Source organism: Danio aesculapii, chromosome 18 (genome assembly GCF_903798145.1).
Source record: "Danio aesculapii chromosome 18, fDanAes4.1, whole genome shotgun sequence".
Lineage (NCBI taxonomy): Eukaryota > Metazoa > Chordata > Actinopteri > Cypriniformes > Danionidae > Danio > Danio aesculapii.
The window spans coordinates 33,183,166-33,208,508 of record NC_079452.1 but is presented as its reverse complement, the minus strand read 5'-3'; the positions used below and the strand labels follow the sequence as shown (position 1 = coordinate 33,208,508).

Genomic DNA, 25,343 nt, shown 5'->3' with positions numbered 1-25,343 from the left:
AAGAAAGAAAGAAAGAAAGAAAGAAAGAAAAAGAAAGAAAGTTTTGTTGTAAGGATGTAAGGAAGATAACTAGATAAATAGAGTTAATAAAGTTTACTATTGTTAAATGTTTTTTTTTGGATGGATTGTTAGGTTGTACCAATTGTGTAACTTTACATGGACAAAGGCAAAATAAGACCTGTTTAAAAGTATTTAAGACATACAACACCATCTTTCAGTGAACTTAAGTCTTTTTAAGACCCCGCAGATACCCTGTTAAAGTCTTTACGCCACATTCTCTCCTCTCCGTATGCACCAGACACTTGATCAACACTATGTTTCTAGAAAAACATCTTGAAATTCTTACTATGCTTCACACAGTTGAGCAGACTCAACAAACCACCTGTAGCACACACACTCTTTTCCTCTCCATATGCATCAGACACCATCTTATAAGTCCCCTTATAACCATTTGTGCAATTCTGAGAGTGCTCCACACTGGTGAGTGGGATTGACAAACCACCTGTAGGACACACTCTCTCCTCTCCAACTGCTCAGAAGGAAAAAGAAAATATGTTTTTAACTAACTAAGATTTTTCATAGCATTTATTCCTTTATAGTGCTGCTCTTTGAAGTGTTTTTATCCTCATTTGTAAGTCGCTTTGGATAGTTGCTGAATTAAAATGTTAAATGAATAACTGCAAATTTTCATAAATGTAAAAGTGTCAATTAAACATTTTCAACAAGTAGCTTTGGAAAAAAAATCTTTTCACAAAGAATTTATTAAACAGCAATTTTTAGACGACAACAGCCATGCTTTTTCCCCGTTTTGTTTTTCACATTAGTATTTAGATATATTTAAAGACCATTTATCACATCTCCAAAACATTTTTGATTACCAACAGTCTTAAAAATAGTTCTATTATGCAAAAGAAATTCATAAAGGTTTAAAATCATGAGTAAATGATTACATTATCACATCTATTTATTTACTTTTTTATTATTTACTTTAATTAATATGCGGTTATACAGGTTTGAGGACAGGTTTTTACATTGTTTCCCCCCATAACTAACTAAATAAATTAAGTGAAGTTTAGTTATAAACTAATTTCGAGAGGATCACGTGCTTATTATGGCTAGCGGCTGGATCCGCATTATCCAATTCTCAATGCACCAATCAGACGACTCCTAAGCTACTACAAATACCCTGGGTTTCGTACCACCGCTATCTTCATTTTGAAGAATCCCCTCATCCACCCCTACTCCTCCTTCTTCCTAGATGGGTGACACGGTGGCCCAGTGCTTAGCACTGTTGCCTCACAGCAAGAATGTCTCTGGTTCCAGGCTTTACCAAACCAGCAGACATTTCTGTGCGGAGTTTGCATTTTTCTCCCCGTGCTCAAGTGGGTTTCCCCCGGGTTCCCCGGTTTCCTCCCACCGTCCAAAAAACATGCAACATAAGTTAATTGACTAATCCAAACCGGCACTATAGACATGCTCCTAGTAAATGGTTATCTCTCAAGAGCAATCACTGGCTGTTCATTGGTTATTACAGCGGGGGAGTTCTCGAGATCTACCTGAGCTCAAACTTCCCTCTCGCCTTGCAACTGGAGGGAGCCCCGGGCTCGAGGATCTTATGAGCTCAGGGCTCTCTCCCGGGACAGTATGCCAAACAAGCTTATAATTAATCATCAGCTAAGTGTGAACTCTTGAAATTAGTTTTAAAACATTAAGAAAAACATTTTTAATGAAACTTCAAAAACAGAAAAATAGATTTTTTACAGTGAAGTGAAAATGTACCTTTTAAATTCATTAGTGCATGAAGAAATGTTAGAAGCTGTGAATTCTCACTGACTGTGTGTGTGTGTGTGTGTGTACGGACAGCAAGAATAACAGTCTACATATAGTGCCTTCAGCGGAGGTCAAACCCTACCTGAAAGATCATTTCCTGTCCAAACACATCACTGACATCGACCTCCTGACTCTCTCAGTCCTGCCACATGGCCTCGACCAGCAGGAGTGGATCGCAACAAACAGTGAGTATCCAAACACACACACACACACACACACACACACACACACACACACACACGCACACACACACACACACACACACACACACACACACACACACACACACACACACACGCACACACACACACACACACACACACACACACAAGCGCACACACAGTATATAGTATATGGTATTGGTGGTTTACAGGGGCTCTTCATAGGTGTAATGTATTATACAGTAAAAAAGGCTTATTAAATGGGCTTACCCCACCCCTACCTCTAAACCCAACCCTCACAGGAAACCTGTGGCAAAGTTTGAATGTCAAACGTCTACATTAAGCACGATTTTTAAGCGTCTTGAATTACAAAGACATCAGCCGTGTCCTCATAAACCACCTTAATAGAGTACAACTACAGTATGTCACACTCATGTCATTATAAAAAACACACACACACACACACACAGAGAATCACCGATTAGTCCAAGAAATAACAGAAATATATTTTTTACTGACTAGCCCCAACCCACATCATACTAATAGAGATACTTTTACTGTTTTAGACAAATGATTTAAGGGGTGGTCCACTGCGATATGTGTAATGTAGCTGTGTGAACATAAATAACATCTCTGAATATAACAAGCTCAAAGTTTAATGCAAAGGGAGACATTGGCTTTTACAGAGTTAGCTTAGCAAAAGCTATAGCAAACTAAGTTTGGGGACAAAAAAATACATCCAGGTTAGTGAAATCACAAGAGCTTCAGGTTACACACATTCACCATGCGCAGCGAAGGGGCGTGGCCAGAGATGCTGTAATGTTGTAGAAGAGGAAGCTAAAATGCAGTGCAAACGCTGCTATTTTCACTGAGCTTCTTTGGTTTCTGTATTTGGGCCTCCAAAGGCACGACACAAAGAGAGAAGTCCTTACAATTTAATTTTAATTATGTTCCATTCATTCATCCATTTTCTTTTCGACTTAGTCTCTTTATTCATCAGGGGTCACCACAGCGGAATGAACCGCCAACTTATCCAGGATATGTTTTTCGCAGCGGATGCCCTTCCAGCTGCAACCCATCACTGGAAACACCCATACATTCTCATTCACACATACACTAGGGCCAATTTAGCTTACCAAATTCATCTGTACCACATGTCTTTGGACTTGTGGGGGAAACCGGAGCACTCGGAGGAAAATGCAGGGAGAACATGCAAACTCCACACAGAAATGCCAACTGACCTAGCCGAGGCTCAAACCAGCAACCTTCTTGCTGTGAGGCGATAGCGCTACACACTGCACCACTGCGTTACCCTAATTATGGTCCAGAGAATTATAAAAAATATATAGCTAACATTTGACAAAGGACAGCTTTCAGAATCTCTTCCAATTCAGTGCTGGATTCGGCTAAAAACTCCTTAAAGAAGGAGCAGCTCCAACCATAATAGACAAAGCTGTGGATTGTGAGCCACAACCTGTAATTATTTTTATTTGTTAAAACTGATCTATTACATGCACAGTTTCTAGCGTTAACGGTAAGCTGTAGCAAGTACGTAAACAAGGATGTAAACAACGGGAAATGTTGTTTGGCACTGTTAACAATTTAGCCAGAAGTTTTAATAACTCATTTCTAATAACTGATTTCTTTTATCTTTGCCATGATGACAGTAAATAATATTTGACTAAATATTTTTCAAGACAAGCTGTATAGAAACAGCTTAAAGTGACATTTAAAGGCTTAACTAGATTAATTAGGTTAACTATGCAGGTTAGGGTAATTAGGCAAGTTATTGTATATTGATGGTTTGTTCTGTAGACTATCAAACAAATATTTAGCTTAAAGGGGCAAATAATTTTGATCTTTAAATAGTTTTAAAAAAAATGTAAAACTGCTTTTATTCTAGCTGAAACAAAACAAATCAGACCTTTTCCAGAAGAAAAAATATTATCAGACATACTGTGGAAATTTCCTTGCCCTATAAAACATCATTTGGGAAATATTTAAAAAAGGAAAAAATTCAAAGGGGGCAAATAATTCTGACTTCAACTTTATATGAAAAAATCAGATTTTATTTTAGAAAGCAGGCATAAGGATCAGCTGTGGTTTCTATGTCATGTTCTGTCTGATTCAGGCTCAAACTGACACAGCTAACAGCTACACTGACTGACAGTAATTACACAGCAGAGGCACTGCGTGTGGTAGTAGAGGCGTGACGCTTCCTGGTGACGTGGAGCCGATCACAGCACATATATGTTAGCAGACCAATCAGAGCCTCTTGAGGGCGGGCTTTTGGAGGAATTAGAAAATATGGCAACTGTTTTCATGTTAGCTGAGTAGCTGTATATATTTAATTTATTTATATATATTTAAAGATAAATGAATAAATAACGTGATTTTTTTGTACAAATGAAGCATGAGCACACACCCATAAACACAACTAAGCCTTAAAAATACACTCTGGACCACCCCTTTTATAAATGTCACACTCATCCGCAACTTTTACCTAAACTAAAATGTAAAGAAACTGTATTGTATATTTAGCAAACAATTTTTTGTAATGTTATCAGACACCATGTGCTTAAAAAAGTGGGAAACTGCACCAAAGTTTCAACAAAACAATGTAACAGTAAAAAGTGAAAGTCGATTCAGTCCCACACACAGAATTATTTCCTGCATTTTACCCATACGTGCACACACACACATGCACACACACACAGCAGTGAGTAGTGAACTTTATATATGAATTCTTATTCTTAATTCTTAGCTAATTACCTGAGAACAAGCCCTTTTTAAAGATTTTTAGAGCAATTTTTCACAAGTAAAACATGACAAGTATTATTACATACTAAGAAAACACACGTTCCCATGCATACAGTACAGTTAACACCCAGTCATTACAAACTGTACACAAGAAACACTCAAAAGTGTTTTCTGAATGAGAAACTCAGGGCTGAAAGACGCACTAGCCATGAAAACATGCCAAATATTTGTGAACATATGTATAATGTTCAGCAATGCGTAAGGAATGCTGGGAATGTGTTGGGCTAGGCTTACAGTACATAACAACTGTTACAGTATATAATAACAGACACTCAAGACATCTGACTAACACACACAAATACACAACTCGCTTCTTAATATGACCAAACTGACATCTTCTTTGAGCTTCTGTGTGTATGTGTGTGTGTGTATGTGTGTAAAATCAATCTGTTCATTTCTTCCAGCTGTGTCGTTTTTCCAGCACACTACACTCTTCTTCAGTGCTCTGTCTGAATATTGCTCAACGACAGTGTGTCCAGCAACCAAAAGCCCAGCAAACACGTGAGCAGAACACACATACTCGCACACACATTTGCTTATACTGTACAAACTGTATTTTCTTTCGTTTCACCACAATGCTTACCCAAAACCCAATCCTCACTTCACCTCACATTTGCTTCTTAAAAAAAATGTCCTGGTAAAACCTAATGTCCTCATAAGTCTAAGTCACATTCTCCTTACAATAGCTGTGTCATACCATTGTCATTATACTAGTTTGTGTCCTAATATGTTGCAAAAACAAGCGCACACACACACACACACACCATTTCATCTAGTTCAAAGAAACAACCTTAAAACGTCGCTTGGTCTAAAATTAAATCCTTTCAAAATGTTGTTATGGCAACCATCGTTGTTAACCATATTGTTAACAATACAAAATTATAACAGTTTTACAGTATTAGCTCTGTAGTCAATATGATATTTTGGTGGAAGCTAAACTGTTAAACAAGACAAAAAATATAATATAATATAATATAATATAATATAATATAATGTAATGTAATGTAATGTAATGTAATGTAATGTAATGTAATGTAATGTAATGTAATGTAATATAATATAATATAATATAATATAACATAATTCAACATAACATAATTCAATATAATATAATATAATATAATATAATATAATATAATATAATATAATATAATATAATATAATATAATATAAAAATATCTAATATAATATAATATAATATAATAAATATAATATAATATAATATAATATAATATAATATAATATAATATAGTATAATATAATATAATATAATATAATAAAATATAATATAATATAATATAATATAAAATAATATAATAAATTTAATATACTTTAATTTAATATAAAAATATATAATATAATATAATATAATATAATATAATATAATATAATATAATATAATATAATATAATATAATATAAAAATATCTAATATAATATAATATAATTTTATATAATATAATATAATATAATTTAATATACTTTAATATAATATAAAAATATATAATATAATATAATATAATATAATATAATATAATATAATATAATATAATATAATATAATATAATATAATATAATATAATATAATATAATATAGCATGGTGCCGCATCACGGGCAGCATGGTGGCGCATCCACTTCATCAGAGGAAAAATCTGATCACAACGGGCATTAAGCGGCTGTCTGTGAACATGTCAAACCAGCGATCATAGATCACAGATATTAGCATTAGGATTTCAGAAATTTTTTAAAGATTTCCCAAATTTGTCTCAGATGACAAAATCGTTGCTGAAATCTCACAGTGTGTTAGAGTCCCGGCTGCACCAGAGTTTGAATGTTCTCCCCATGTTGGCGTGGGTTTCCTCCGAGTGCTCCGGTTTCCCCCACAGTCAAAGCACATGCGCTATATGAATTTGGTAAGCTAAATAGTCCGTAGTGTATAAGTGTGAATGTGAGAGTGTATGGGTGTTTCCCAATACTGGGTTGCAGCTGGAAGGGCATCCACTGCTTAAAACATATGCCGGAATAGTCGGTTCAATCAGCTGTGGCATATAATATATTATATAATATATTCACACACACCCACAGTGCGGGATAATGGAGTGAATCATTTTCTTTCTTCAGCTATTTAGACTTTTAATTGTTCCTATTACATAAAATGACATAATTAAGGCATATTTATGTAAACAACTAATGTTGGGAAAATGTGTAACAGTGTTGTGGTTATTGTCGTTTGTGAATTTTAATATGAGTTGTCAAGCAAACACACATACTGTACATACAGGTATCACCAAACACCCAAAGCTGACAACTATCAACAACCATCATTTCTGAAACAATTATAGCAAAACACACATCAAATGTTACATAATTAAATCTGCTTTGTTTTGTCATAACAGAAAACTATTTTTTTTCTTTCAATTACAATTATAATTGATAACTTTTTTATTTAAAAATTATTATTTATTATTATTATTATATTTATTAATTATGTATTAATTATTATTAATTATTAATTATTTATTGAAAATTATTTTCTATTCATTTTACTTTAGTTTTATTTATTTTAGTACATCAAACATATCAAATTTAAAATATGTCACTTGTTTTATTTGTTTGTTTGTTTGTTTTTGGTGTTAGTTGTTGTTGTTTCAGGATAGTACTTACAGAAATGACAACAGCTAAAGCAAAAAAAACACTAAGAATAGAACTAAAATTAAACAACTATAATTTATTCATACAGCAGTGCATGCTACGAACCTACTGTAAATACCAGCATGGCTCTGTTTACATCTCACAAGTGCAGTAAATATTTAAGAAATGACCACGATAACATACATCACAATGATTTTATTACACCTAATGAATACAAGTCGAGCATATGCCGTTAATTCAACATCTGCAGTATTTAAAGTGCATGTTTTTCTCCGCTGTTCATGTTTGTGATTTCAGTTTGTATGAATGGACGGATGAACATGGGAAGAAAACGAAGTGTTCAGCTCCGGTCTACATCGACTACGCCTTGTCTTACATCCAGGAGTTACTCACAGATGAGCGCGTGTTCCCCACCAAAATTGGTATGAAACGTTTCCATTCAGAAAAATGCAAGACTTTAGTATAGTGACCAACAATTAACTAGTAGCTTACCTGCCTATTGTTAAGATTGGCTGTTCATTAGTACTTATGTATAAAGTACAGCCAAATAACTTAACCCAGCTAATAACTATTAACCCTCTGAGGTCTAAGGTGATTTTGGGGGCCTTTGGATATTTTTTAGATTAGATTAGATTCAACTTTATCGTCATTACACATGTACAAGTACAAGGCAACGAAATGCAGTTTCGGTCTAACCAGCAGTGCAATAGCAGCAAGTGCAGGATATACTGTAGGTATAAGTTATAAAGTACAGTTTTAGAAAAACTATGGTGATATTTACAGATGGATGTACTATCAACATTATATACAGGTTGTATTAGCTATGAACAGATTTACAATAAATGAATATATGTACAGGATGCTATTAATAATCAGGAGTGACAGATAGATAAGCAATTACAAATGTTCATGTGCAGTGGGTATGTACAGTTCAGATAAGTGAATCAGTGCAATGTAGTGCAATGAATATGTGCAAACTTTAAATGTGCAAATATAAAAAATATGCTCAGATATTTGTGCTTGTTTTCTATTTTTTACATACCCTTGACTATCATGTAATTTGATTTGATTCAGCACAATATATACAAAAAATACTAATAATTCTGCAAGCATTTAAAAATGTGGTTGGTATGTTTCAGTAGAAAGATAGTCAAAGAAACAAAGACAAAAAACACATACTAAGGGTGTACTCACACTATGTACAGTTGCCTTGAACCGTCCTGAAGCACACTTGTCCCCCCTCCCATCTCCTCCGACTGCCCGCACTCGCATTGCATCCGAGCTGAAGCACGGTTCCGTCATCGATGACAGAAGAGAAGCGCTCTCGCTCAGCACAGTGAAGATTTCTTCAGTTATATCATTTTAGTCATTTGATATGCAGAAACACACAGTCAAATATTTCACCAAACAGATCAGCCACTTTGACACTCCTAAATAATCATAAAAGTCCTCGTGCTGCAGATATTAGGAGGTTTGCTGAAGGTGCAGCTGACGTGCAGTGAGGGGTTTGTGTTTTTAATAAACTACCACAGTTTGCGTTCATTGAACAGTAAGAATGATTAATAAATCCATATGAAACAGTCCCTTAAAAGGCACGTCTCGTCTTCAGTTTGGGCTCAAGCGCAATTTGCACTCACACTACAAGCGTACCGCTCCAAAGCCCAAGTGAACCATGCTCTAGGACACTTCTTCCAACCGGGTCAAGGCTGGGCACCTGAACTGCGCCTGAGCCCGATTCAGAGCACTCACACTTCTCAAACGAACTGGGATCTGGCCTGGGCACGGTTCGGATAGCATAGTGTGAGTGCGCCCTAAGGAGTGCTAGATATGGGTGATTGGGGTGGGATAAAATGTCATTACTGATTTTTGTATGTATAATGTTGTATCTGCACAAAATGTTAATAAATCTAAATGGAAAAATCATATCAAATAGTTAGGAATAAGACCTTTAAGAAACCAGTCTTGTAGGCTAGAATATTTACAACTACATCATGAAAATCCTTGACTCATATTAAAGCAACAATACAGTAATTTACATTTTGTAAAGCATTTTTTTTTAATTAGTGTTTGATTGGTGTTTTTAATGATTATAATTATTCATTCATTTTCCTTCGGCTTAGTCTCTTTATTCATCAGGGGTCGTCACAGTGGAATGAACCGCCAACTATTCCAGCATATGTTTTACACAGCTGATGCCCTTCCAGCTGCAACCCATGCTAGGAAACATCCATACACACTCATTCACACACATACACTACGATCAAGTTAGCTTATTGAATTTTTGAATATCACCTATAGCGCATGTCTTTGGACTGTAGGGGAAACCGGAGCACCCGGAGGAAACCCACGCCAACACGGGGAGAACATGCAAACTCCACATAGAAATGCCAACTGACCCAGCTAAGGCTCAAACCAGCGACCTTCTTGCTGTGAGGCAACAGAGCTAACCACTAAGCCACTGTGCTGCTGCATATTTTTTAATAATTATTATTGGGCAATGAAATTTGGTTTACTGTAAAATATTGTAAAACTTAATCAAGACATGTTATACAAAATAATAATGAATGAAGTAAAATAAGAAAGTTTGGTTTAAATTCAATGTTACTGAACGCAATGTAAATTTAATTAAAATTATACATATATATATATTCATTCATTCATTTTCTTTTCGGCTCAGTCTCTTTATTAATCTGGGGTCGCCACAGCGGAATGAACCACCAACTTATCCAGCATATGTTTTACGCAGCGGATGCCCTTCCAGGCGCAACCCATCCCTGGGAAGACATATATATATATATACTTATCCATATATACTTTTCAATCCTACTTGATTCTTATTGGAAAACTGCTTCAGAACAATTATTATTTTGCATTATTATTATTATTTTATGGGTGACGCGGTGGCGCAGTAGGTAGTGCTGTCGCCTCACAGCAAGAAGGTCACTGGTTCTAGCCTCAGCTGGGTCAGTTGGCGTTTCTGTGTGGAGTTTGCATGTTCTCCCTGCGATCGCGTGGGTTTCCTCCGGGTGCTCCGGTTTACCCCACAAGTCCAAAGACATGCGCTACAGTTGAATTGGGTAGGCTGAAATTGTCTGTCGTGTATGAGTGTGAATGAGTGTGTATGGATGTTTCCCAGAGATGAGTTGAAGCTGGAAGGGCATCCATCCGCTGTGTAAAACATATGCTGGATAAGTTGGCGGTTCATTCCACTGTGGCGACCCCAGATTAGTAAAGGGACTAACCCGAAAAGAAAATGAATGAATGAATTATTATTTTACAATTAAAATTATTATTTGGATTTGTCATTTGTTTTCGCTTTATTTTATTCATTTTTACATCCTGTCCTTTCATTTCTATACACTTTGTAACATTAGTATGTGACAAAATGTTATCTGATATCATGGGCAAACAATAAAATAAATTAATTAATAACAACAATAATAATAATAATAATAACAATAAACTAATAATAACTAAATAATCTGTCAGCAGTCCAGTATGCACGGGAGGTTTAATGGGCCATAAATATTTAGTAGATTTAGACAAATTTATTTAGTTTATTGAGCTGGAGTTTATTGAGCTAAAGTCTTAATTAACGGTTTGTTCATGGCGTATAATATAATATAATAATAATTATTAATATTAATAATAATATAAAATTATTGTACCTTAAAATAAAAGTGTTACTATAAAAACTTTACTCTCACTTGAAGTTTATGTAAAATTTATTTTCATTCCTCTGTGTGTGTGTGTGTGTGTGTGTGTGTGTGTGTGTGTGTGCGTGTGTGTGCGTGTGTGTGTGTTTGTGTGTGTGCTTGTGTGTGTGTGTTTAGGTTCATCATTTCCTCCAGGGTTCATGTTCCTGATTCAGAAGGTGTTTGTGATGCTCTTTCGGACACTGGCTCACCTGTTCAGCGTCCACTACCAGGACGCCATCGCAGTAGAGCTCCATCCGCACCTCAACACACTCTTCACACACTTCATCACCTTCAGCCACATGTTCAAACTGCTGGAGCCCTCGGAGACAGCCCCGATTGATGACCTCATCGCCATACTCACACACTGACCAATGAATACACAAACACACGGACAGTGAACATGAGCTCTTCGCAATTCATAAACTCAAAATCTTCATGGACAAGGTGGAAAAAGCAAGAGAAGACCACAAAACTGCAGTGATTAGATTTCTTTTTGATGTTTTGACTCAATAGAACTACAATGTGTCAATCATCTACAGGCTAAGCTCTGATTGGACAGCGCATCTGGCTCCACCTACTGTGAAAGATATTTCAGTGTCAACTGTGAACGTAGGTGATTTTCTTTTGGCATTTGGCCCCACAAAGTCTTTCAACGAGATGCAATTCTGGGAAATCCACACTGCGAGCTTTCAACTCGGCTTTGCAAATTAAGGCCACATTCCCTTTTGATGTGTTTGTTGGACAGAATGATTGAAAAAAAGAAGAAGAAACCAAAACCTCCAAAAACCTTTAAGTGCCATCTGAAATTTTCTTCTAAAATTAGCATTTCTTTCTACTCAGTCTGCTATGTTAAGGTCCAGTAATTTAACTTTTATGTCAAAGAACAGGTTATTTACATTGCCTTTAATGTGAAATAACTGCACATAGACATAGGAGGCTGAGAAAAATGGAAGAAAATTAATATTATTATTATGTATATTATTTTAGTGGACATGGGCTGTTATAAGATGCTAACGGTATGATAACCTTGGATCAAAATATCACAGATTCACGGTATTGTGATTACTGCTCTGAAATATATTCATTTTAAATATCTGGGTAAAAAACAAGAACTTTTTTCCACTTTGAACACAATGGCTGCATCTGAAATTGCATATCTCAATACTATATAGTACGCTAAAAACAGTATGCGAGGTTAGTATGTCCGAATTCATAATATTTTTTTTCATAGTATTTAAAAAAAAAAGTATGCGAGAAATATGCGAGGAAGACCTGCTACAGGGGATTTCATACTCAGTCCTGGAGGGACAGTGTCCTGGAGAGTTTAGCTCCAACCCTAATCAAACACACCTGAACCAGCTAATCAAGCTCATACTACATATACTAGAAACTTTCTGGCAGGTGTGAAGCAAGTTGGAACTAAACTCAGTAAACATGTCAGGCTGAATAATTCAAATGAATCTTTGACTTCTGCTGTCTTCATTAGTTTCAAAAACACAGATTTCTTTACTATTTAAAGCGGTATTTCTGGATCTCTTTTCTGCTGGACATACTGTTGTCCTAGAAAAAAAAAAAAACGATCTTACATGTACCGTAGGAATGGAATAACAGAAAATTTTGGTGGTTTTAAAACCTTGACTTCTACAAAACGCAGTATACCCTGAAAGCGGTTATCGTCCCATGTCTATATTTTAGAAGACATTTTCAGATAGCACTTCTTTTGGCAACTAATATGTTTATTGAGACAACAGCTTTCTGAAGGATTCACTACCACCCACAAGTGTACATGTTTGTAATAAAAATGTTTTTTAAAGAAATTACTTTTTTTTAAAAACAAGATTTTTATGAAGAAACAACAGCACAGACATTACAATGTAACAAAATAAATAAAAAATTATGCTGTACTTTAAACTTTCTATACAAAAGAGCCCTACAAAATGATCACTATTTATTTACACGTTAGTATTAAACTAAATGTTTAAGTTTTTTTTTTGTAAATCAGCGAATGACTATCACTCCTAAAGGACCCTATTCAGAAATGGGGTATATGCACATGGACTTTTAATTTCAGTCAGCCAGCCTCAGGGCTTCTGGTTAATTGTCGTCCCATACAAAATCGCTGCGTTTAAAGATCTGATTTCTTTAAAAAAAAAAAAAAAACAGCGATCATCACTTCCTGGCTAAGATCTGATATAAAGTGGGCATCAGACCAAACAAGAAGCACTGCATTACATTATATTTTTTGCGCCATGTCTTTAAAATATGGAAATTATTTTTACCCCAGTATTTTTAATAGAATTTCTGAGCTAGCCTGCTACTATTGACGGCACCTGCGTTTAAATGCAGTCTTTCATCTCATTCTACGCTTGAACAACTAAAAAGCTCAAGTCTATTTAACTGAATGTATTGTTATTAAATTACAACATTAATGCTGTAAAAGGAACCATATGAAATTGAAAATAGTCTCATTAAACTTTCACCGGAAGTTTATCATTGGCTGAAAAACACTAGCTGTGCATATAGCATTGTAATGTCTGTTTAGATTTTAAAAACTTCTTCAAAAAGCAGCATATTAATTGCTGTCATGTGATGCAATCCCAATAAATGAGACTATTGTATTTTGTATACAGACCTCTCTAACTTTTGAACGGTAATATATTTTTGAATTAATTAAAAACACTCTTTACATTACACGACGTCCTAATAATAGATGCTATGGGATAAAGCAAAATTGACCACGTTTTTCCAGAGTTCTTTTCAGTCTGTCATGAGGACTGACAAGCGAAACAGTGTTGCTAACTATTGTCAATAAAAAGGCTCTAAGCTCTGCTGGAAAAGTCGCTAGATTACGTCATACTTCAGTTTGCATTTACTAACCTCATCACGTCCAGCAGTTTTTGCCTTTTTAACAGCCTATGGTTAATAAAGGGGTATTTATATTTGCACTGCGCTTTATATATGTGCATGTCAGTTTATAATGAATTTTACATTGATGAATATTGTATAATGAATTTGCAGTAATCTCCCAGACATAATAAACTCAGACAAGATCCGAAACTGTCACTAAAATCTATCTGATTGTAAACAAGAAAGATTAAACAGCCAAACTAAATTGTTACATTTAAAACAAATTTAACCTTACAAGGGAAATACCTCACGCTCGCGGTGCTAAGTCATTTGCCGTTGGTACTCAGAGAAACATCTGCTCTCAGCCTGCATGTACTGGCCGCCTGTGAGTGCTGAGGAGGAAGACGGGCCGACGGCCTCACCCGCAGCTCGTTGAGAAGTTTAGGAACAGTACAGTACAAACACATAAGAGTCTATACAAATCTAAATCCAGTAACACCAAAAAAAAGCCGCTAGATGTGTTGCTGTTTGCTAAGGGGGTCTGACAATTCGCTAAACTGGGAAGCCACGCCCCACCGCGAATCTCATTGGTCTAAAAACCTATTCACGCGTAATGAATATTAATCAAGTGGGTCCTCATTGACTGCGTGCGCATTTTTAGTTTTATATCAATAATAACATCGAGTTGAGAAGCCTCTGTAGGAACTATCCCATTCAATAGATTCAAATGTAAATTCAAATGGGAATCCCATCATGTTTTTCAGGATATTTGTGAAAATGTAGATGTTTCAGTCATCAGCATTACGAAAGACTAGAATAAGCTTACTTAAGGAACATTACCATTACTGAGGTAAATGTTCATCACAAACGTCATTTTACACACATTTTCCTCATACAATTTGGTAATCTCTTGCTTGAATATAATAAATTACAAACAATTAGGCCTAAATCTTACGAAACTCCTCTAGAATTATACTGTGATTGAATAATATAGCCATAGTTTTTTTAATCGCTCGTCTTATACTATAGTATGGAGCTGAGATTTGTTCAGGCATGCTGAAAAGCAGAGGAATATGAGGACAGGAGATCAAATGATTTTATCCCAAGCCTCCATCAATGAACAGCCCTGAGGATATCAGAAATAACACACATGAACACACACACAGCAGGCAGAGAGAGCTGGTCTAACTGGTTCCCAAGATGAATTAGATCCGTTTAGACTGAATACATATCATGTTCATCCATTATCCGCGCTGTATTTATTACGTTATCTTTTAGTATTTTCGCGTGAAGGAGCTGAATTTGAACACACACTGTTCAATATTTTTCACAAGCATTATTAGCATGTCCTGTAAATGCCACTATTTTATAGAATGTTATTTACCTTGCGTAAATATACTATAGTTTTGTCACAAGTTGCATGCATTCTTTGTTTTAACCAAATGAATTTACATTGTTTGTGTAAAAATGAGTACGCTCAATTATTTTTTGTCTTTTTAATGTTATTTTTTGTGAATATTTTGCAGACAGCAGACATTGTTTACATTATTCACCCTCATTTACTTTCATAAATCAAAAAATAGTTACACTATGGACGTGAATGAAACAAATTCACATTAGACACATTAACATACACTTCAAACTATTTAAAATGAGTTGAAACAACACAGTTCTTTAGTTTTTTTATGGACAACTTAATTGTTTTATGATCAGTCAAATCAAAATTGTACAAACTATTAGGTTAACTTAATCCATTTGCATTGAGACAAGATGAAGGGATTGTGTGGAACTTTACAGCGTCTACAAAATACATAGCCACTACAGAAACAACATGCTATTTCAAACGCTCCAGAAACAACACATTTAGCAGGTTGGATTTGAAACACCATATTAATCTTTCTTACTAAATAGCATTATTAGTATGCTGTCATTACTGGAGCATGTTTTTCCAGCATGTGCATGCATCAATTTTACATAGAGTGTTGTTCCACCAGAGGGCAGCAAATGAAAAGTGTCATAGAAAGACACGGTTACACTATTGAGAGCTAGGGAAGGGGAGTCGACTCCCACAGTTGAATCTGTTTTTTCAAACCCTCCTGAATGAAAAGTTACACCTTTTGCATCTTGGATTTCAAGATCTACCTGAAATATAGCTAGTCTTACATAATACATACATATACATTACATATAGTCTTACATAAGCACTGCAGGTAAAATTAGGATGTTATGTTATTGGCTGCTGCTACATGTTCATGTAAAAGTTTTATTTAAATGTTCTCAAGACATTCAATGTTCTTTTAACTCTTATGTGCTGGGGATGTTTTGATCCACTCTGGGATGATTCTGTGTCTTAATTTGGCCATCATTTTTCCTGTGTTTCAGCTTGCAGAATGATTGTTGGTGACCAATCATATTTTGATACATATTTTAGGGATATGCTTTGAAATAAAAAAAACTTAACGATACAATCTGAGCAAATTTACTACCCTTAGCTATGTTGGGGATGAAAAAATCCACTTAATTAAACTGTAGTTTAAATTTTTTTTTTTTTTTGCATAAATCTGTTAATCAACCCAAGGGCCTAGGTTTGCACTTGACATTGGTGGGGACGGGTGAAAAAAAAAAAAAAAAAAAAAAAAAAAAAAAAAAAAAAAAAAAAAAAAAAAAAAAAAAAAATATATATATATATATATATATATATATATATATATATATATATATATATATATATATATAGCTATTAATTATTTAACTGCTATTAAAGTATAATGTTAATTAATCAACCCTCTCTTCATAAAATGAATTAAGTTAAATTAAATAGTCAGGCCTGTAGCCAAGGGGGGTTCGGGTGGTTTGAAAGACCAAAAGTTGGATTATTATTATTATTATTATGTTTGAATTTTTCTTTTTCAAATGGCCAAATTCTGACAGAGGCAAGTTGAATGTAGTTGAAAGTTTTTGTGAACATTTTGCAGACAGCAGACATTGTTTACATTATTCACCCTCATTTACTTTCATAAATCTATTTTATACAAGATACATTCATTCATTTTCTTTTCGGCTTAGTCCCTTTATTAATCTGGGGTTGACACAGCGGAATGAACCACCAACTTATCCAGCACATGTTTTACGCAGTGGATGCCCTTCCAGCTGCAACCCGTCACCAGGAAACATCCATACACACTCATTTACACACATACACTACGGACAATTTTAGCTTACCCAATTCACCTATGGCATATGTGGGGGAAACCGGAGCATCCGAAGGAAACCAACACGAACACGGGTAGAACATGCAAACTCCACACAGAAATGCCAACTGACCCAGCCGAGGCTCAAACCAGCAACCTTCTTGCTGTGAGGCGACAGCACCACCCACTACGCCACAACATTACCCTACACAAGATACAAAAAATAGTTTTCTTTGTTCTCTATTTCCACTTTGGGATACACATCCCGAGGCCTCTAGAGATTGATGCTGTGGCGGTCATGAAGGGGTGGAGAGCATGAGACTGATTCCTGAAAGACCCAGTGACAGATGAGTCTCTGCAATGATACCTTGGGCCAGCCTGAACACCCGTCAGTGGCCTACTCAAACCTGCAGCTTCTCCACGAGGGTAGGCTACTAGGGTTCTATTTTAACGGTTTAGGTGCAAAGTCTAAAGCGCAGGGCGCAAAAGCATTAAGGGCGTGTCCGAATCCACTTTTGCTATTTAAGGATTGAAAAATACAGTCTGCGATGCAGCGCATGGTCTAACAGGGTTGTGCTTATTCTTTTAATGAGTTCTGGTTGTGTTTTGAGAATAAACCAATCAGAGTCTCATCTCCCATTCCCTTTAAGAGACAGTTGCGTTGCGCCATGGTGCATTTGCTATTTACATGACGGACTTTGTAAGAGAAAAAACTGAGTGCTTCACTAGTGAGAAAACAGCTAAACAGACCATCTGCAGCGCGAGGATTAAGAATGAGCCCCCTCCATTCAGCCTTTACTTTCACTTTCTCTTTCTCTCTTTAGTGGAAAAGGAAACAGTGTTGTGCGCACAAACATCCATTAGCCTACATAATTAATTTAATTTGTTATGCCCAAAGATTTATTTCAAACCGATTTCTAAATTCAGTTCTAATTTCCTGCAAAAGAATAAATGAACAATAATAAAGAAGTGTGGTCAAAAAACTGAGCTTTATCCAAATACACATGCTATGCCCCATATGGTCAAAAACCTGACAGGTGGACAAATATAAGCTTGTTTTTAATTAAACAAATATAAATATGCATATAATAAATAAAACTGCTAATAATAATAACATGCAACTGCAAATTGTCATGAATAAACTAAAAAAAGCCCCCGAGATGAAGGCATGGAGGCAGTGGTTTATATATTTATGTGGAAAATAATTTTTGTAATATTTTAATCCTTTTGTAAAGATATTTGTGCATTGCGGTACATCCTGTGTGTTTTAAGCAATGTGTAAGTGAGGCGCACAACTAAAGCGCTCTGTGCTGGACTTTAGACCTGTACTATTGACTATTGCTTTAGATCTGCTTTCAGCTGGTCTATTGCACAGTCTATTTTAGTTCCTCAAAATAGCAACGTGGCAATAATGCGCCTTAACACACCTCTTTTCTAGACTGAAACACCCATGAGTCCACAAAGTGGCACAAATGGATTTGCTATTTAAACAACGTGGCGGAAAATGGGAAAATTAAGGTTGTGTTGCTCTGAAAATTGCAACACATTGGGGCAAACACATCTTGTTCCACACCACTGTCGCCACTGGCTTGCTTGGATTGGGACTTGTGGAGCTGCGCATCGATGGATTTGCTCTTCAGTGTTTGGACTTTGAGCAGTAAAAATCAGAATCAGAATCAGAAAGAGCTTTATTGCCAGGTATGTTCACACATACGAGGAATTTGTTTTCGTGACAGAGCTTCTACAGTGCAACAGGATTACAGAGACAGGACAAAAAACAGATAATAAATATATTTTTTTAAAAATAGAAGTAAGTAGTGAGTGCAAATATACAGATTGACAAGTGTATGTACATGTTTATTACTATATACAACGTTATATGTGCAGCTGTTATGTGCAAATTGGCATGTAAGTGTGTTGTTAAATAAGTGTATATGTGTATAAAAGTGTATAGCAAGTAGTGATGTTGGTTCCGCAATTATTATCATCAAGTGTTCATGAGATGGATTGCCTGAGGGAAGAAACTGTTTCTGTGTCGGGCTGTTCTGGTGCGCAGTGCTCTGTAGCGTCGACCAGAAGGTAAAAGTTCAAAGAGGCAGTGTGCTGGGTGTGAGGGGTCCAGAGTGATTTTGGCAGCCCTTCTGCTCGCTCTGGATAAGTACAGTTCTTGGGGAGTAGGAAGGGTTGTACCAGTGATTCGCTCAGCAGTCCGAACTATTCGACGTAGTCTTTGGAGGTCGTATTTAGTAGCTGAGCTAAACCAGACAGTTATTGATGTGCAGATGACTGATTCAATGATGGAGGTGTAGAACTGTTTCAGCAGCTCCTTTGGGAGGTTAAACTTCCTCAGCTGACGAAGAAAGTACATCCTCTGTTGAGCTTTTTTGACAATGGAGTCAATGTGAGTGTCCCACTTCAGGTCCTTAGAGATGGTGGTGCCCAGGAACTTGAATGACTCCACTGCTGCCACAATGCTGTCCATGATGCTCAGTGGGGGGAGAGCAGGGGGGTTTCTCCTGAAGTCCACTATCATCTCCACTGTTTTGAGCGTGTTGAGCTCCAGGTTGTTGTTACTGCACCAGACAGCCAACTCCTTAACCTCCTGTCTGTAGGCAGACTCGTCACCGTCCTGAATGAGGCCGATAAGTGTGGTGTCGTCTGCAAACTTCAAGAGCTTCACAGAGGAGTCTTTTGATGTGCAGTCATTCGTGTACAGGGAGAAGAGCAGTGGGGAGAGGACACACCCCTGGGGGGCGCCAGTGCTGATTGTGCGGATGCTAGATGAGAATTTTCCCAGCTTCACCAGCTGCTGCCTGTCCGTTAGGAAGCTGTTGATCCAATGACAGACAGAGGTGGGCACAGAGAGCTGAGTTAATTTGGGCAGGAGAAGTTTTGGGATGATAGTGTTAAACGCCGAGCTGAAGTCAACAAACAACATCCTCACATAGGTCCCTGGTCTGTCTAGGTGTTGCAGAGCATAATGCAGTCCCATATTAACCGCATCATCCACAGACCTGTTTGCTCTGTAGGCAAACTGAAGAGAGTCCAGTGAGGGTTCAGTGATGTAAAAAAATTAAACCACACTGAACTGAACTAAACTGAACTTCAACACTGAAAACTGGACTGACACGGATTCAATTTACTAGAACTTCTATGTTAAGCTGCTTTAACACAATCTACATTGTAAAAGCGCTATAGAAATAAACATGAATTAAATTGAGAATGGACATTAAATTCACATTGTACACAATATATAACATACAATCAAAAACATAATTTTGCTGCTTGTAAATGAGTTGAAACAACACAGTTCTTGAATTGTTTTAGGGACAACTTAACTGCTTTATGATCAGTCAACTTAAAATTGTATAAAAACTATCACATTAACTTAATCCATTTGCTGTGAGACAAGATGAAGGGATTGTGTGGAACTTTACAGCATCTACATAATATATAGCCACTACAGAAACAACATGCCATTTCAAACGCTCCAAAAACAACACATAAAAAAAAAAACACATAAAAACCACAAAACCACACAAATCTTTCTTAATAAATAGTGTTACTAGTGTGAGTGGTTAGCAGTGTCACCCCACAGCAAAAAGGTTGCTGGTTCAAGTCCACCACAATCCAAAGACATGCGGTATAAATAAATTGGAGGTACTAAATTGGCCATATGTTTGAATGCGAGATGAGTATGTGAGAGTGTGTGGGTGTTTCCCACTACTGGGTTGTGACTGGAAGGGCATCCGCTGCATAAATCACATGCCGGAATAGTTGATTTGCGTTGTTCCAGCAGAGGGCAGCAAATGAGAATTGAACATTAAAACACACTGTTACACAGTTGAGAGCATTGCAACAAACATGCAAAGTGAGTTGTGGAGATTTAAAACGCTCACACACATTTTATTAAATAAAAGAAAAAAGGCTCTTAACTCTACATCGTAAAACTGTGTTTGGATAAGAAATAAAGCCCTTCGACAAGGGAAACATCGTCATCTGTTGATTGATCTACTGTAGCTGTGTTCATCTGCTGATGAGCTCAGATTGGAGGAGTGGATGGAGTGACGGAGACTGTATGTGCAGTAAAGTACAGTACAACATCTGTGATCACCAGACTGATGCATTTCAATCCAGCTCTTTTCTGATTTTTATAATTAATTAACCATAAAAACTAATTGAACTAATTTACTAATTCATTAATATGCTAACATAACAACTAATAAATATGATTTTATTATTGTCTAGCAATAAAGGCACTGCAAAAAGTGGTAACCTGTTAGTTTAAGGAGAGATTTCAACAATTTGACACGCATAATGTAGTTTGCATCAAAACGCAATGTAATATATTTGATCACAGTTTAACAATATTTAATCTGCTCTGTATGTGAATAATGGAATAAGCAATCATTCAAATTTTTATTATAATTTATGATTCTTGTTGTAAAAATGTTTTCACATCAATTATTATTAAACACCAATTTTAGTGGGTAACCGGAATCTTCTGCCAATCAGGGTCAAAGTATTTGATAGTCGTTCCTTTTTTTTGCCCATAAGAAAAATCAATCACACAGGATGCATCCTTTAAAAAATAGCTACATTAATTATCCTTTTATTGTCTTTATGCTTTTATCTATTTGTCGCCTTTTCTTTCTAAAAATGCTGTACAACACTCAGCGTGTAATTCTTGAATATGTAATCTAATACGTTTTAAAAGCTTGTCTATGTCTATGCTTCTAAAAACTGAAAAGCTTTTTAGTTGGAGATTTCAGTTGTTCAGTTTAGATATGATCTGAAATGAATCTGGCACAATATATCTCCATTTAAACAGGATTATAGCAATAGTGTGGTGAGTTTCATATTACAGTAGTGGATAATGAAGAGGGGAGAAAGACACACACACACACGCAGGAAGCTCAGTCTGAGAAAACTGAATGCAAGTGTATCCTGTTGCTGTCTGACCTATGACGCACAACAACACACACACGCCGACACACTCAGACAGACACACATGCGCACACAAACAAAAGCAGACGCATGTACGCACACATGCACACAGACATACATGCATACACACACACAAAGTGAAGTTTAAATTTTAAACTAATTTCGAGAGGAGCATGTGCTTATGATTGACCCAGCTGGTCCACATTAGCTAATCATGATCCTCCAATCAAAGGATCCCAAGTCACTACATATATCCTCATTTCCTCTCTACAACTATCTTCGTCTGGAAGAAACCCCCCCCCCCCTCCTCCCCTTCTTCCACCTTTATCCAGAATGGGCGGCACGGTGGCCCAGTGACTAGCACTAACTAACTAACGTTTGCCTCACAGCAAGAATACCAATGGCGTTGGGTCTTCACTGGGCCATCTGGTGTTCCTGTGCGGAGTTTGCATGTTCTCCGTGTGGGTTTCCCCCGGGTTCCCTGGTTTCCTCCCACCATCCAAATGTGCTCTATATTATAGATAAAATAAGCCTAAATCTTTTTTCTATACTCTCAGGAAGTTCACCTTGGCCTCAGCAGCGGGGGAGTTTCAGATCGACCTGAGCTCAGTCTCCCCTCACCCTGTGAAAGGAGGGAGCCCTGGGCTCGAGGATACCTTGAGCTCAGGGCTCTCTCCCGGGACAGCACGCCAAACAAGCTATGTATAAATCGTGAGCTAAGTGTGAACTCTTGAAACACTATCACAGGAGTTATCTTAAGACACAGAATGACTAATTATTTACACAGTCAGTGTTATGTAATTAATCCTTTAAATTTCCAATATCTGGACATTTTGCTAAAGGGCATTTGATTAGTTCTCATGAATTTGCAGTTAAGGATACCGAATAGGACATGATAACGGTTTTATTTATTCTTTTTTGTTGTCTTGTCCCTGACTTGTGCTGTTTTAATTGAAAAAAAAGTAAATAGAATGTTTAATAAGCTCATACATAATCATAAGTGGAATTTCATTTCTATTTTGACCATTGACCTAGAAACTTTCCCATTTCTAGAATAACCTTTCCAAAACTAGTTAGTAGTGTGCTGTCATCATGTCTAAGATGTGGTGTCACAGATCTAATATAATGATACACACGCAATTTCTTCATCAAATGTTTACTAAATACATAACCAATGTTAATTGTGTGCCTTTGACACACTTGTGTATATTTGCCAGTTTGAAATGCAATCAATTGATTTGTTTGTTGTTGCCAGAGTGACCGAGGCACAAGATGTAAAGGCTCCGCCCTTTTCTGCAAAAAAAGTGGGATGCAGAGCAGCTCATTTGCATATTCAGAGACGCACAAAAAAACATGTTTTTGCTTCTACTTAAGAAAAGGGTCTTTAAATCATGGTAAATGATCTGTGAGATAATTTGAGCAACCATGGGACACCTTAATTAAGCCTAATAATAATCAATGATATTTTGATACATAAGAAATAAAGACTTATAAGGTTATCCTCACAAGTTCACAAAATTCATATTTAGTCAATTTAATATAAAAAAAACTTTCCAAAAAACGACACCCAAAGTTTATGACATCATTGATGAGGCTACTTTTAAAAATACAAACACGTGTGTACCTCTGAACACACTGACACAAAAACACACTTGACCTTTATGCTACTTCGCTATAAAAACCCAATCAAACCAAAACACAATCTGTTATACAATATAGACTATTGCTTTGCTCTGGAAAACCACACGAAGGTCAAAGTATAACTATAAAAATGACTTTGAACAGTGGATCTACTGTATAGATTGAGGACTGAGTCTCATGTGTGACTGACTCTCATTAACATTAACTCAGCTGTTGCTAATGCTCTTAAAATCCTCTTTAAAAGGCCACAGGACACGGCGAGCCCCACAAAACCAAACACACACTTCTTTTATTGTCTCTGACCTTTAAATTAAACCACCATGTTACACTGCACAGCACAGTACATAAGTTAAATTTACTTAAAAATATTTTCCTTGCTTCACTTTTGTACACAATTATACTTAGGTAAAAAATAAATTAATGTTTGTCTACGCTAGACCAAAAACCATGGTTACTTGGGGAAATTGAGCAATAACCAAAAATACATTTTAAGATTCAGAATGATTGATTTCTCGTTTTTTGCCAAAAGCCATCATTAGAATATTAAGTAAAAATCATGTTTCATGAAGATATCTTGCAAATTCCCTACTGTAAATATACTCACTGGCCACTTTATTAGGTACACCTTACTAGTTCCAGGTTGGACTCCTTTTGCCTTCAGAACTGCCTTAATCCTTCGTGGCATAGATTCAACAAGGTACTGGAAATATTCCTCAGAGATTTTGGTCCATATTGACATGATAGCATCACACAGTTGCTGCAGATTTGTCAGCTGCACATCCATGATAAAAATCTCCTCTTCCAGCACATCCCAAAGGTGCTCTATGGGATTGGGATCTGGTGACTGTGGAGGCCATTTGAGTACAGTGAACTCATTGTCATCTTCAAGAAACCAGTCTGAGATGATTCGCGCTTTATGACATGGCGCGTTATCCTGCTGGAAGGAGCCATCAGAAGATGGATACACTGTGGTCATAGGGATGGACATGGTCAGCAACAATATTCAGGTAGGCTGTGGTGTTGACACGATGCTCAATTAGTACTAAAGGGCTCAAAGTGTGCCAAGAAAATATCACCCACACCATTACACCACCACCAGCCTGAACCATTGATACAATGCAGGATGGATCTATGCTTTCATGTTGTGAAATTCTGACCCTACCATGCGAATGTCGCAGCAGAAATCAAGACTCATCAGACCAGACAACGTTTTTCCATCTTCTGTTGTCCAGTTTTGGTGAGCCTGTGTAAATTGTACCCTCTTGTTTCCTGTTCTTAGCTGACAGGAGCGGCACGCGGTGTGGTCTTCTGCTTCTGTAGCCCATCCGTGTCAAGGTTGGACATGTTGTGTGTTCAGAGATGCTCTTCTGCAGACCTCGGTTGTAACGAGTGGTTATTTGAGTTACTGTTGCCTTTCTATCAGCTGGAACCAGTCTGGCCATTCCCCTCTGACATCAACAAGGCATTTGTACAGAACTGCCACTCACTGGATATTTTCTCTCTTTCAGACCATTCTTTGTAAACCATAGAGATGGTTGTGCGTGAAAATCCCAGTA

The 25,343-nt window shown here is 36.6% G+C and overlaps 1 protein-coding gene across 1 annotated transcript in view; it reads left to right on the top strand.

Annotated features, from left to right (window-relative positions):
* ppp6r2b (protein phosphatase 6, regulatory subunit 2b) overlaps positions 1-13,786 on the top strand; it is a 67,534-nt gene extending 53,748 nt beyond the window's left edge. Inside the window, exons 21-24 of the mRNA XM_056478602.1 lie at positions 1,864-2,015; positions 5,216-5,312; positions 7,761-7,885; positions 11,297-13,786. Of these exons, the coding sequence (XP_056334577.1) occupies positions 1,864-2,015; positions 5,216-5,312; positions 7,761-7,885; positions 11,297-11,529 (607 nt within the window). The 3' untranslated portion in view covers positions 11,530-13,786. The remainder of the gene's footprint in view (positions 1-1,863; positions 2,016-5,215; positions 5,313-7,760; positions 7,886-11,296) is intronic.
* The last annotated feature ends 11,557 nt before the right edge of the window (positions 13,787-25,343 follow it).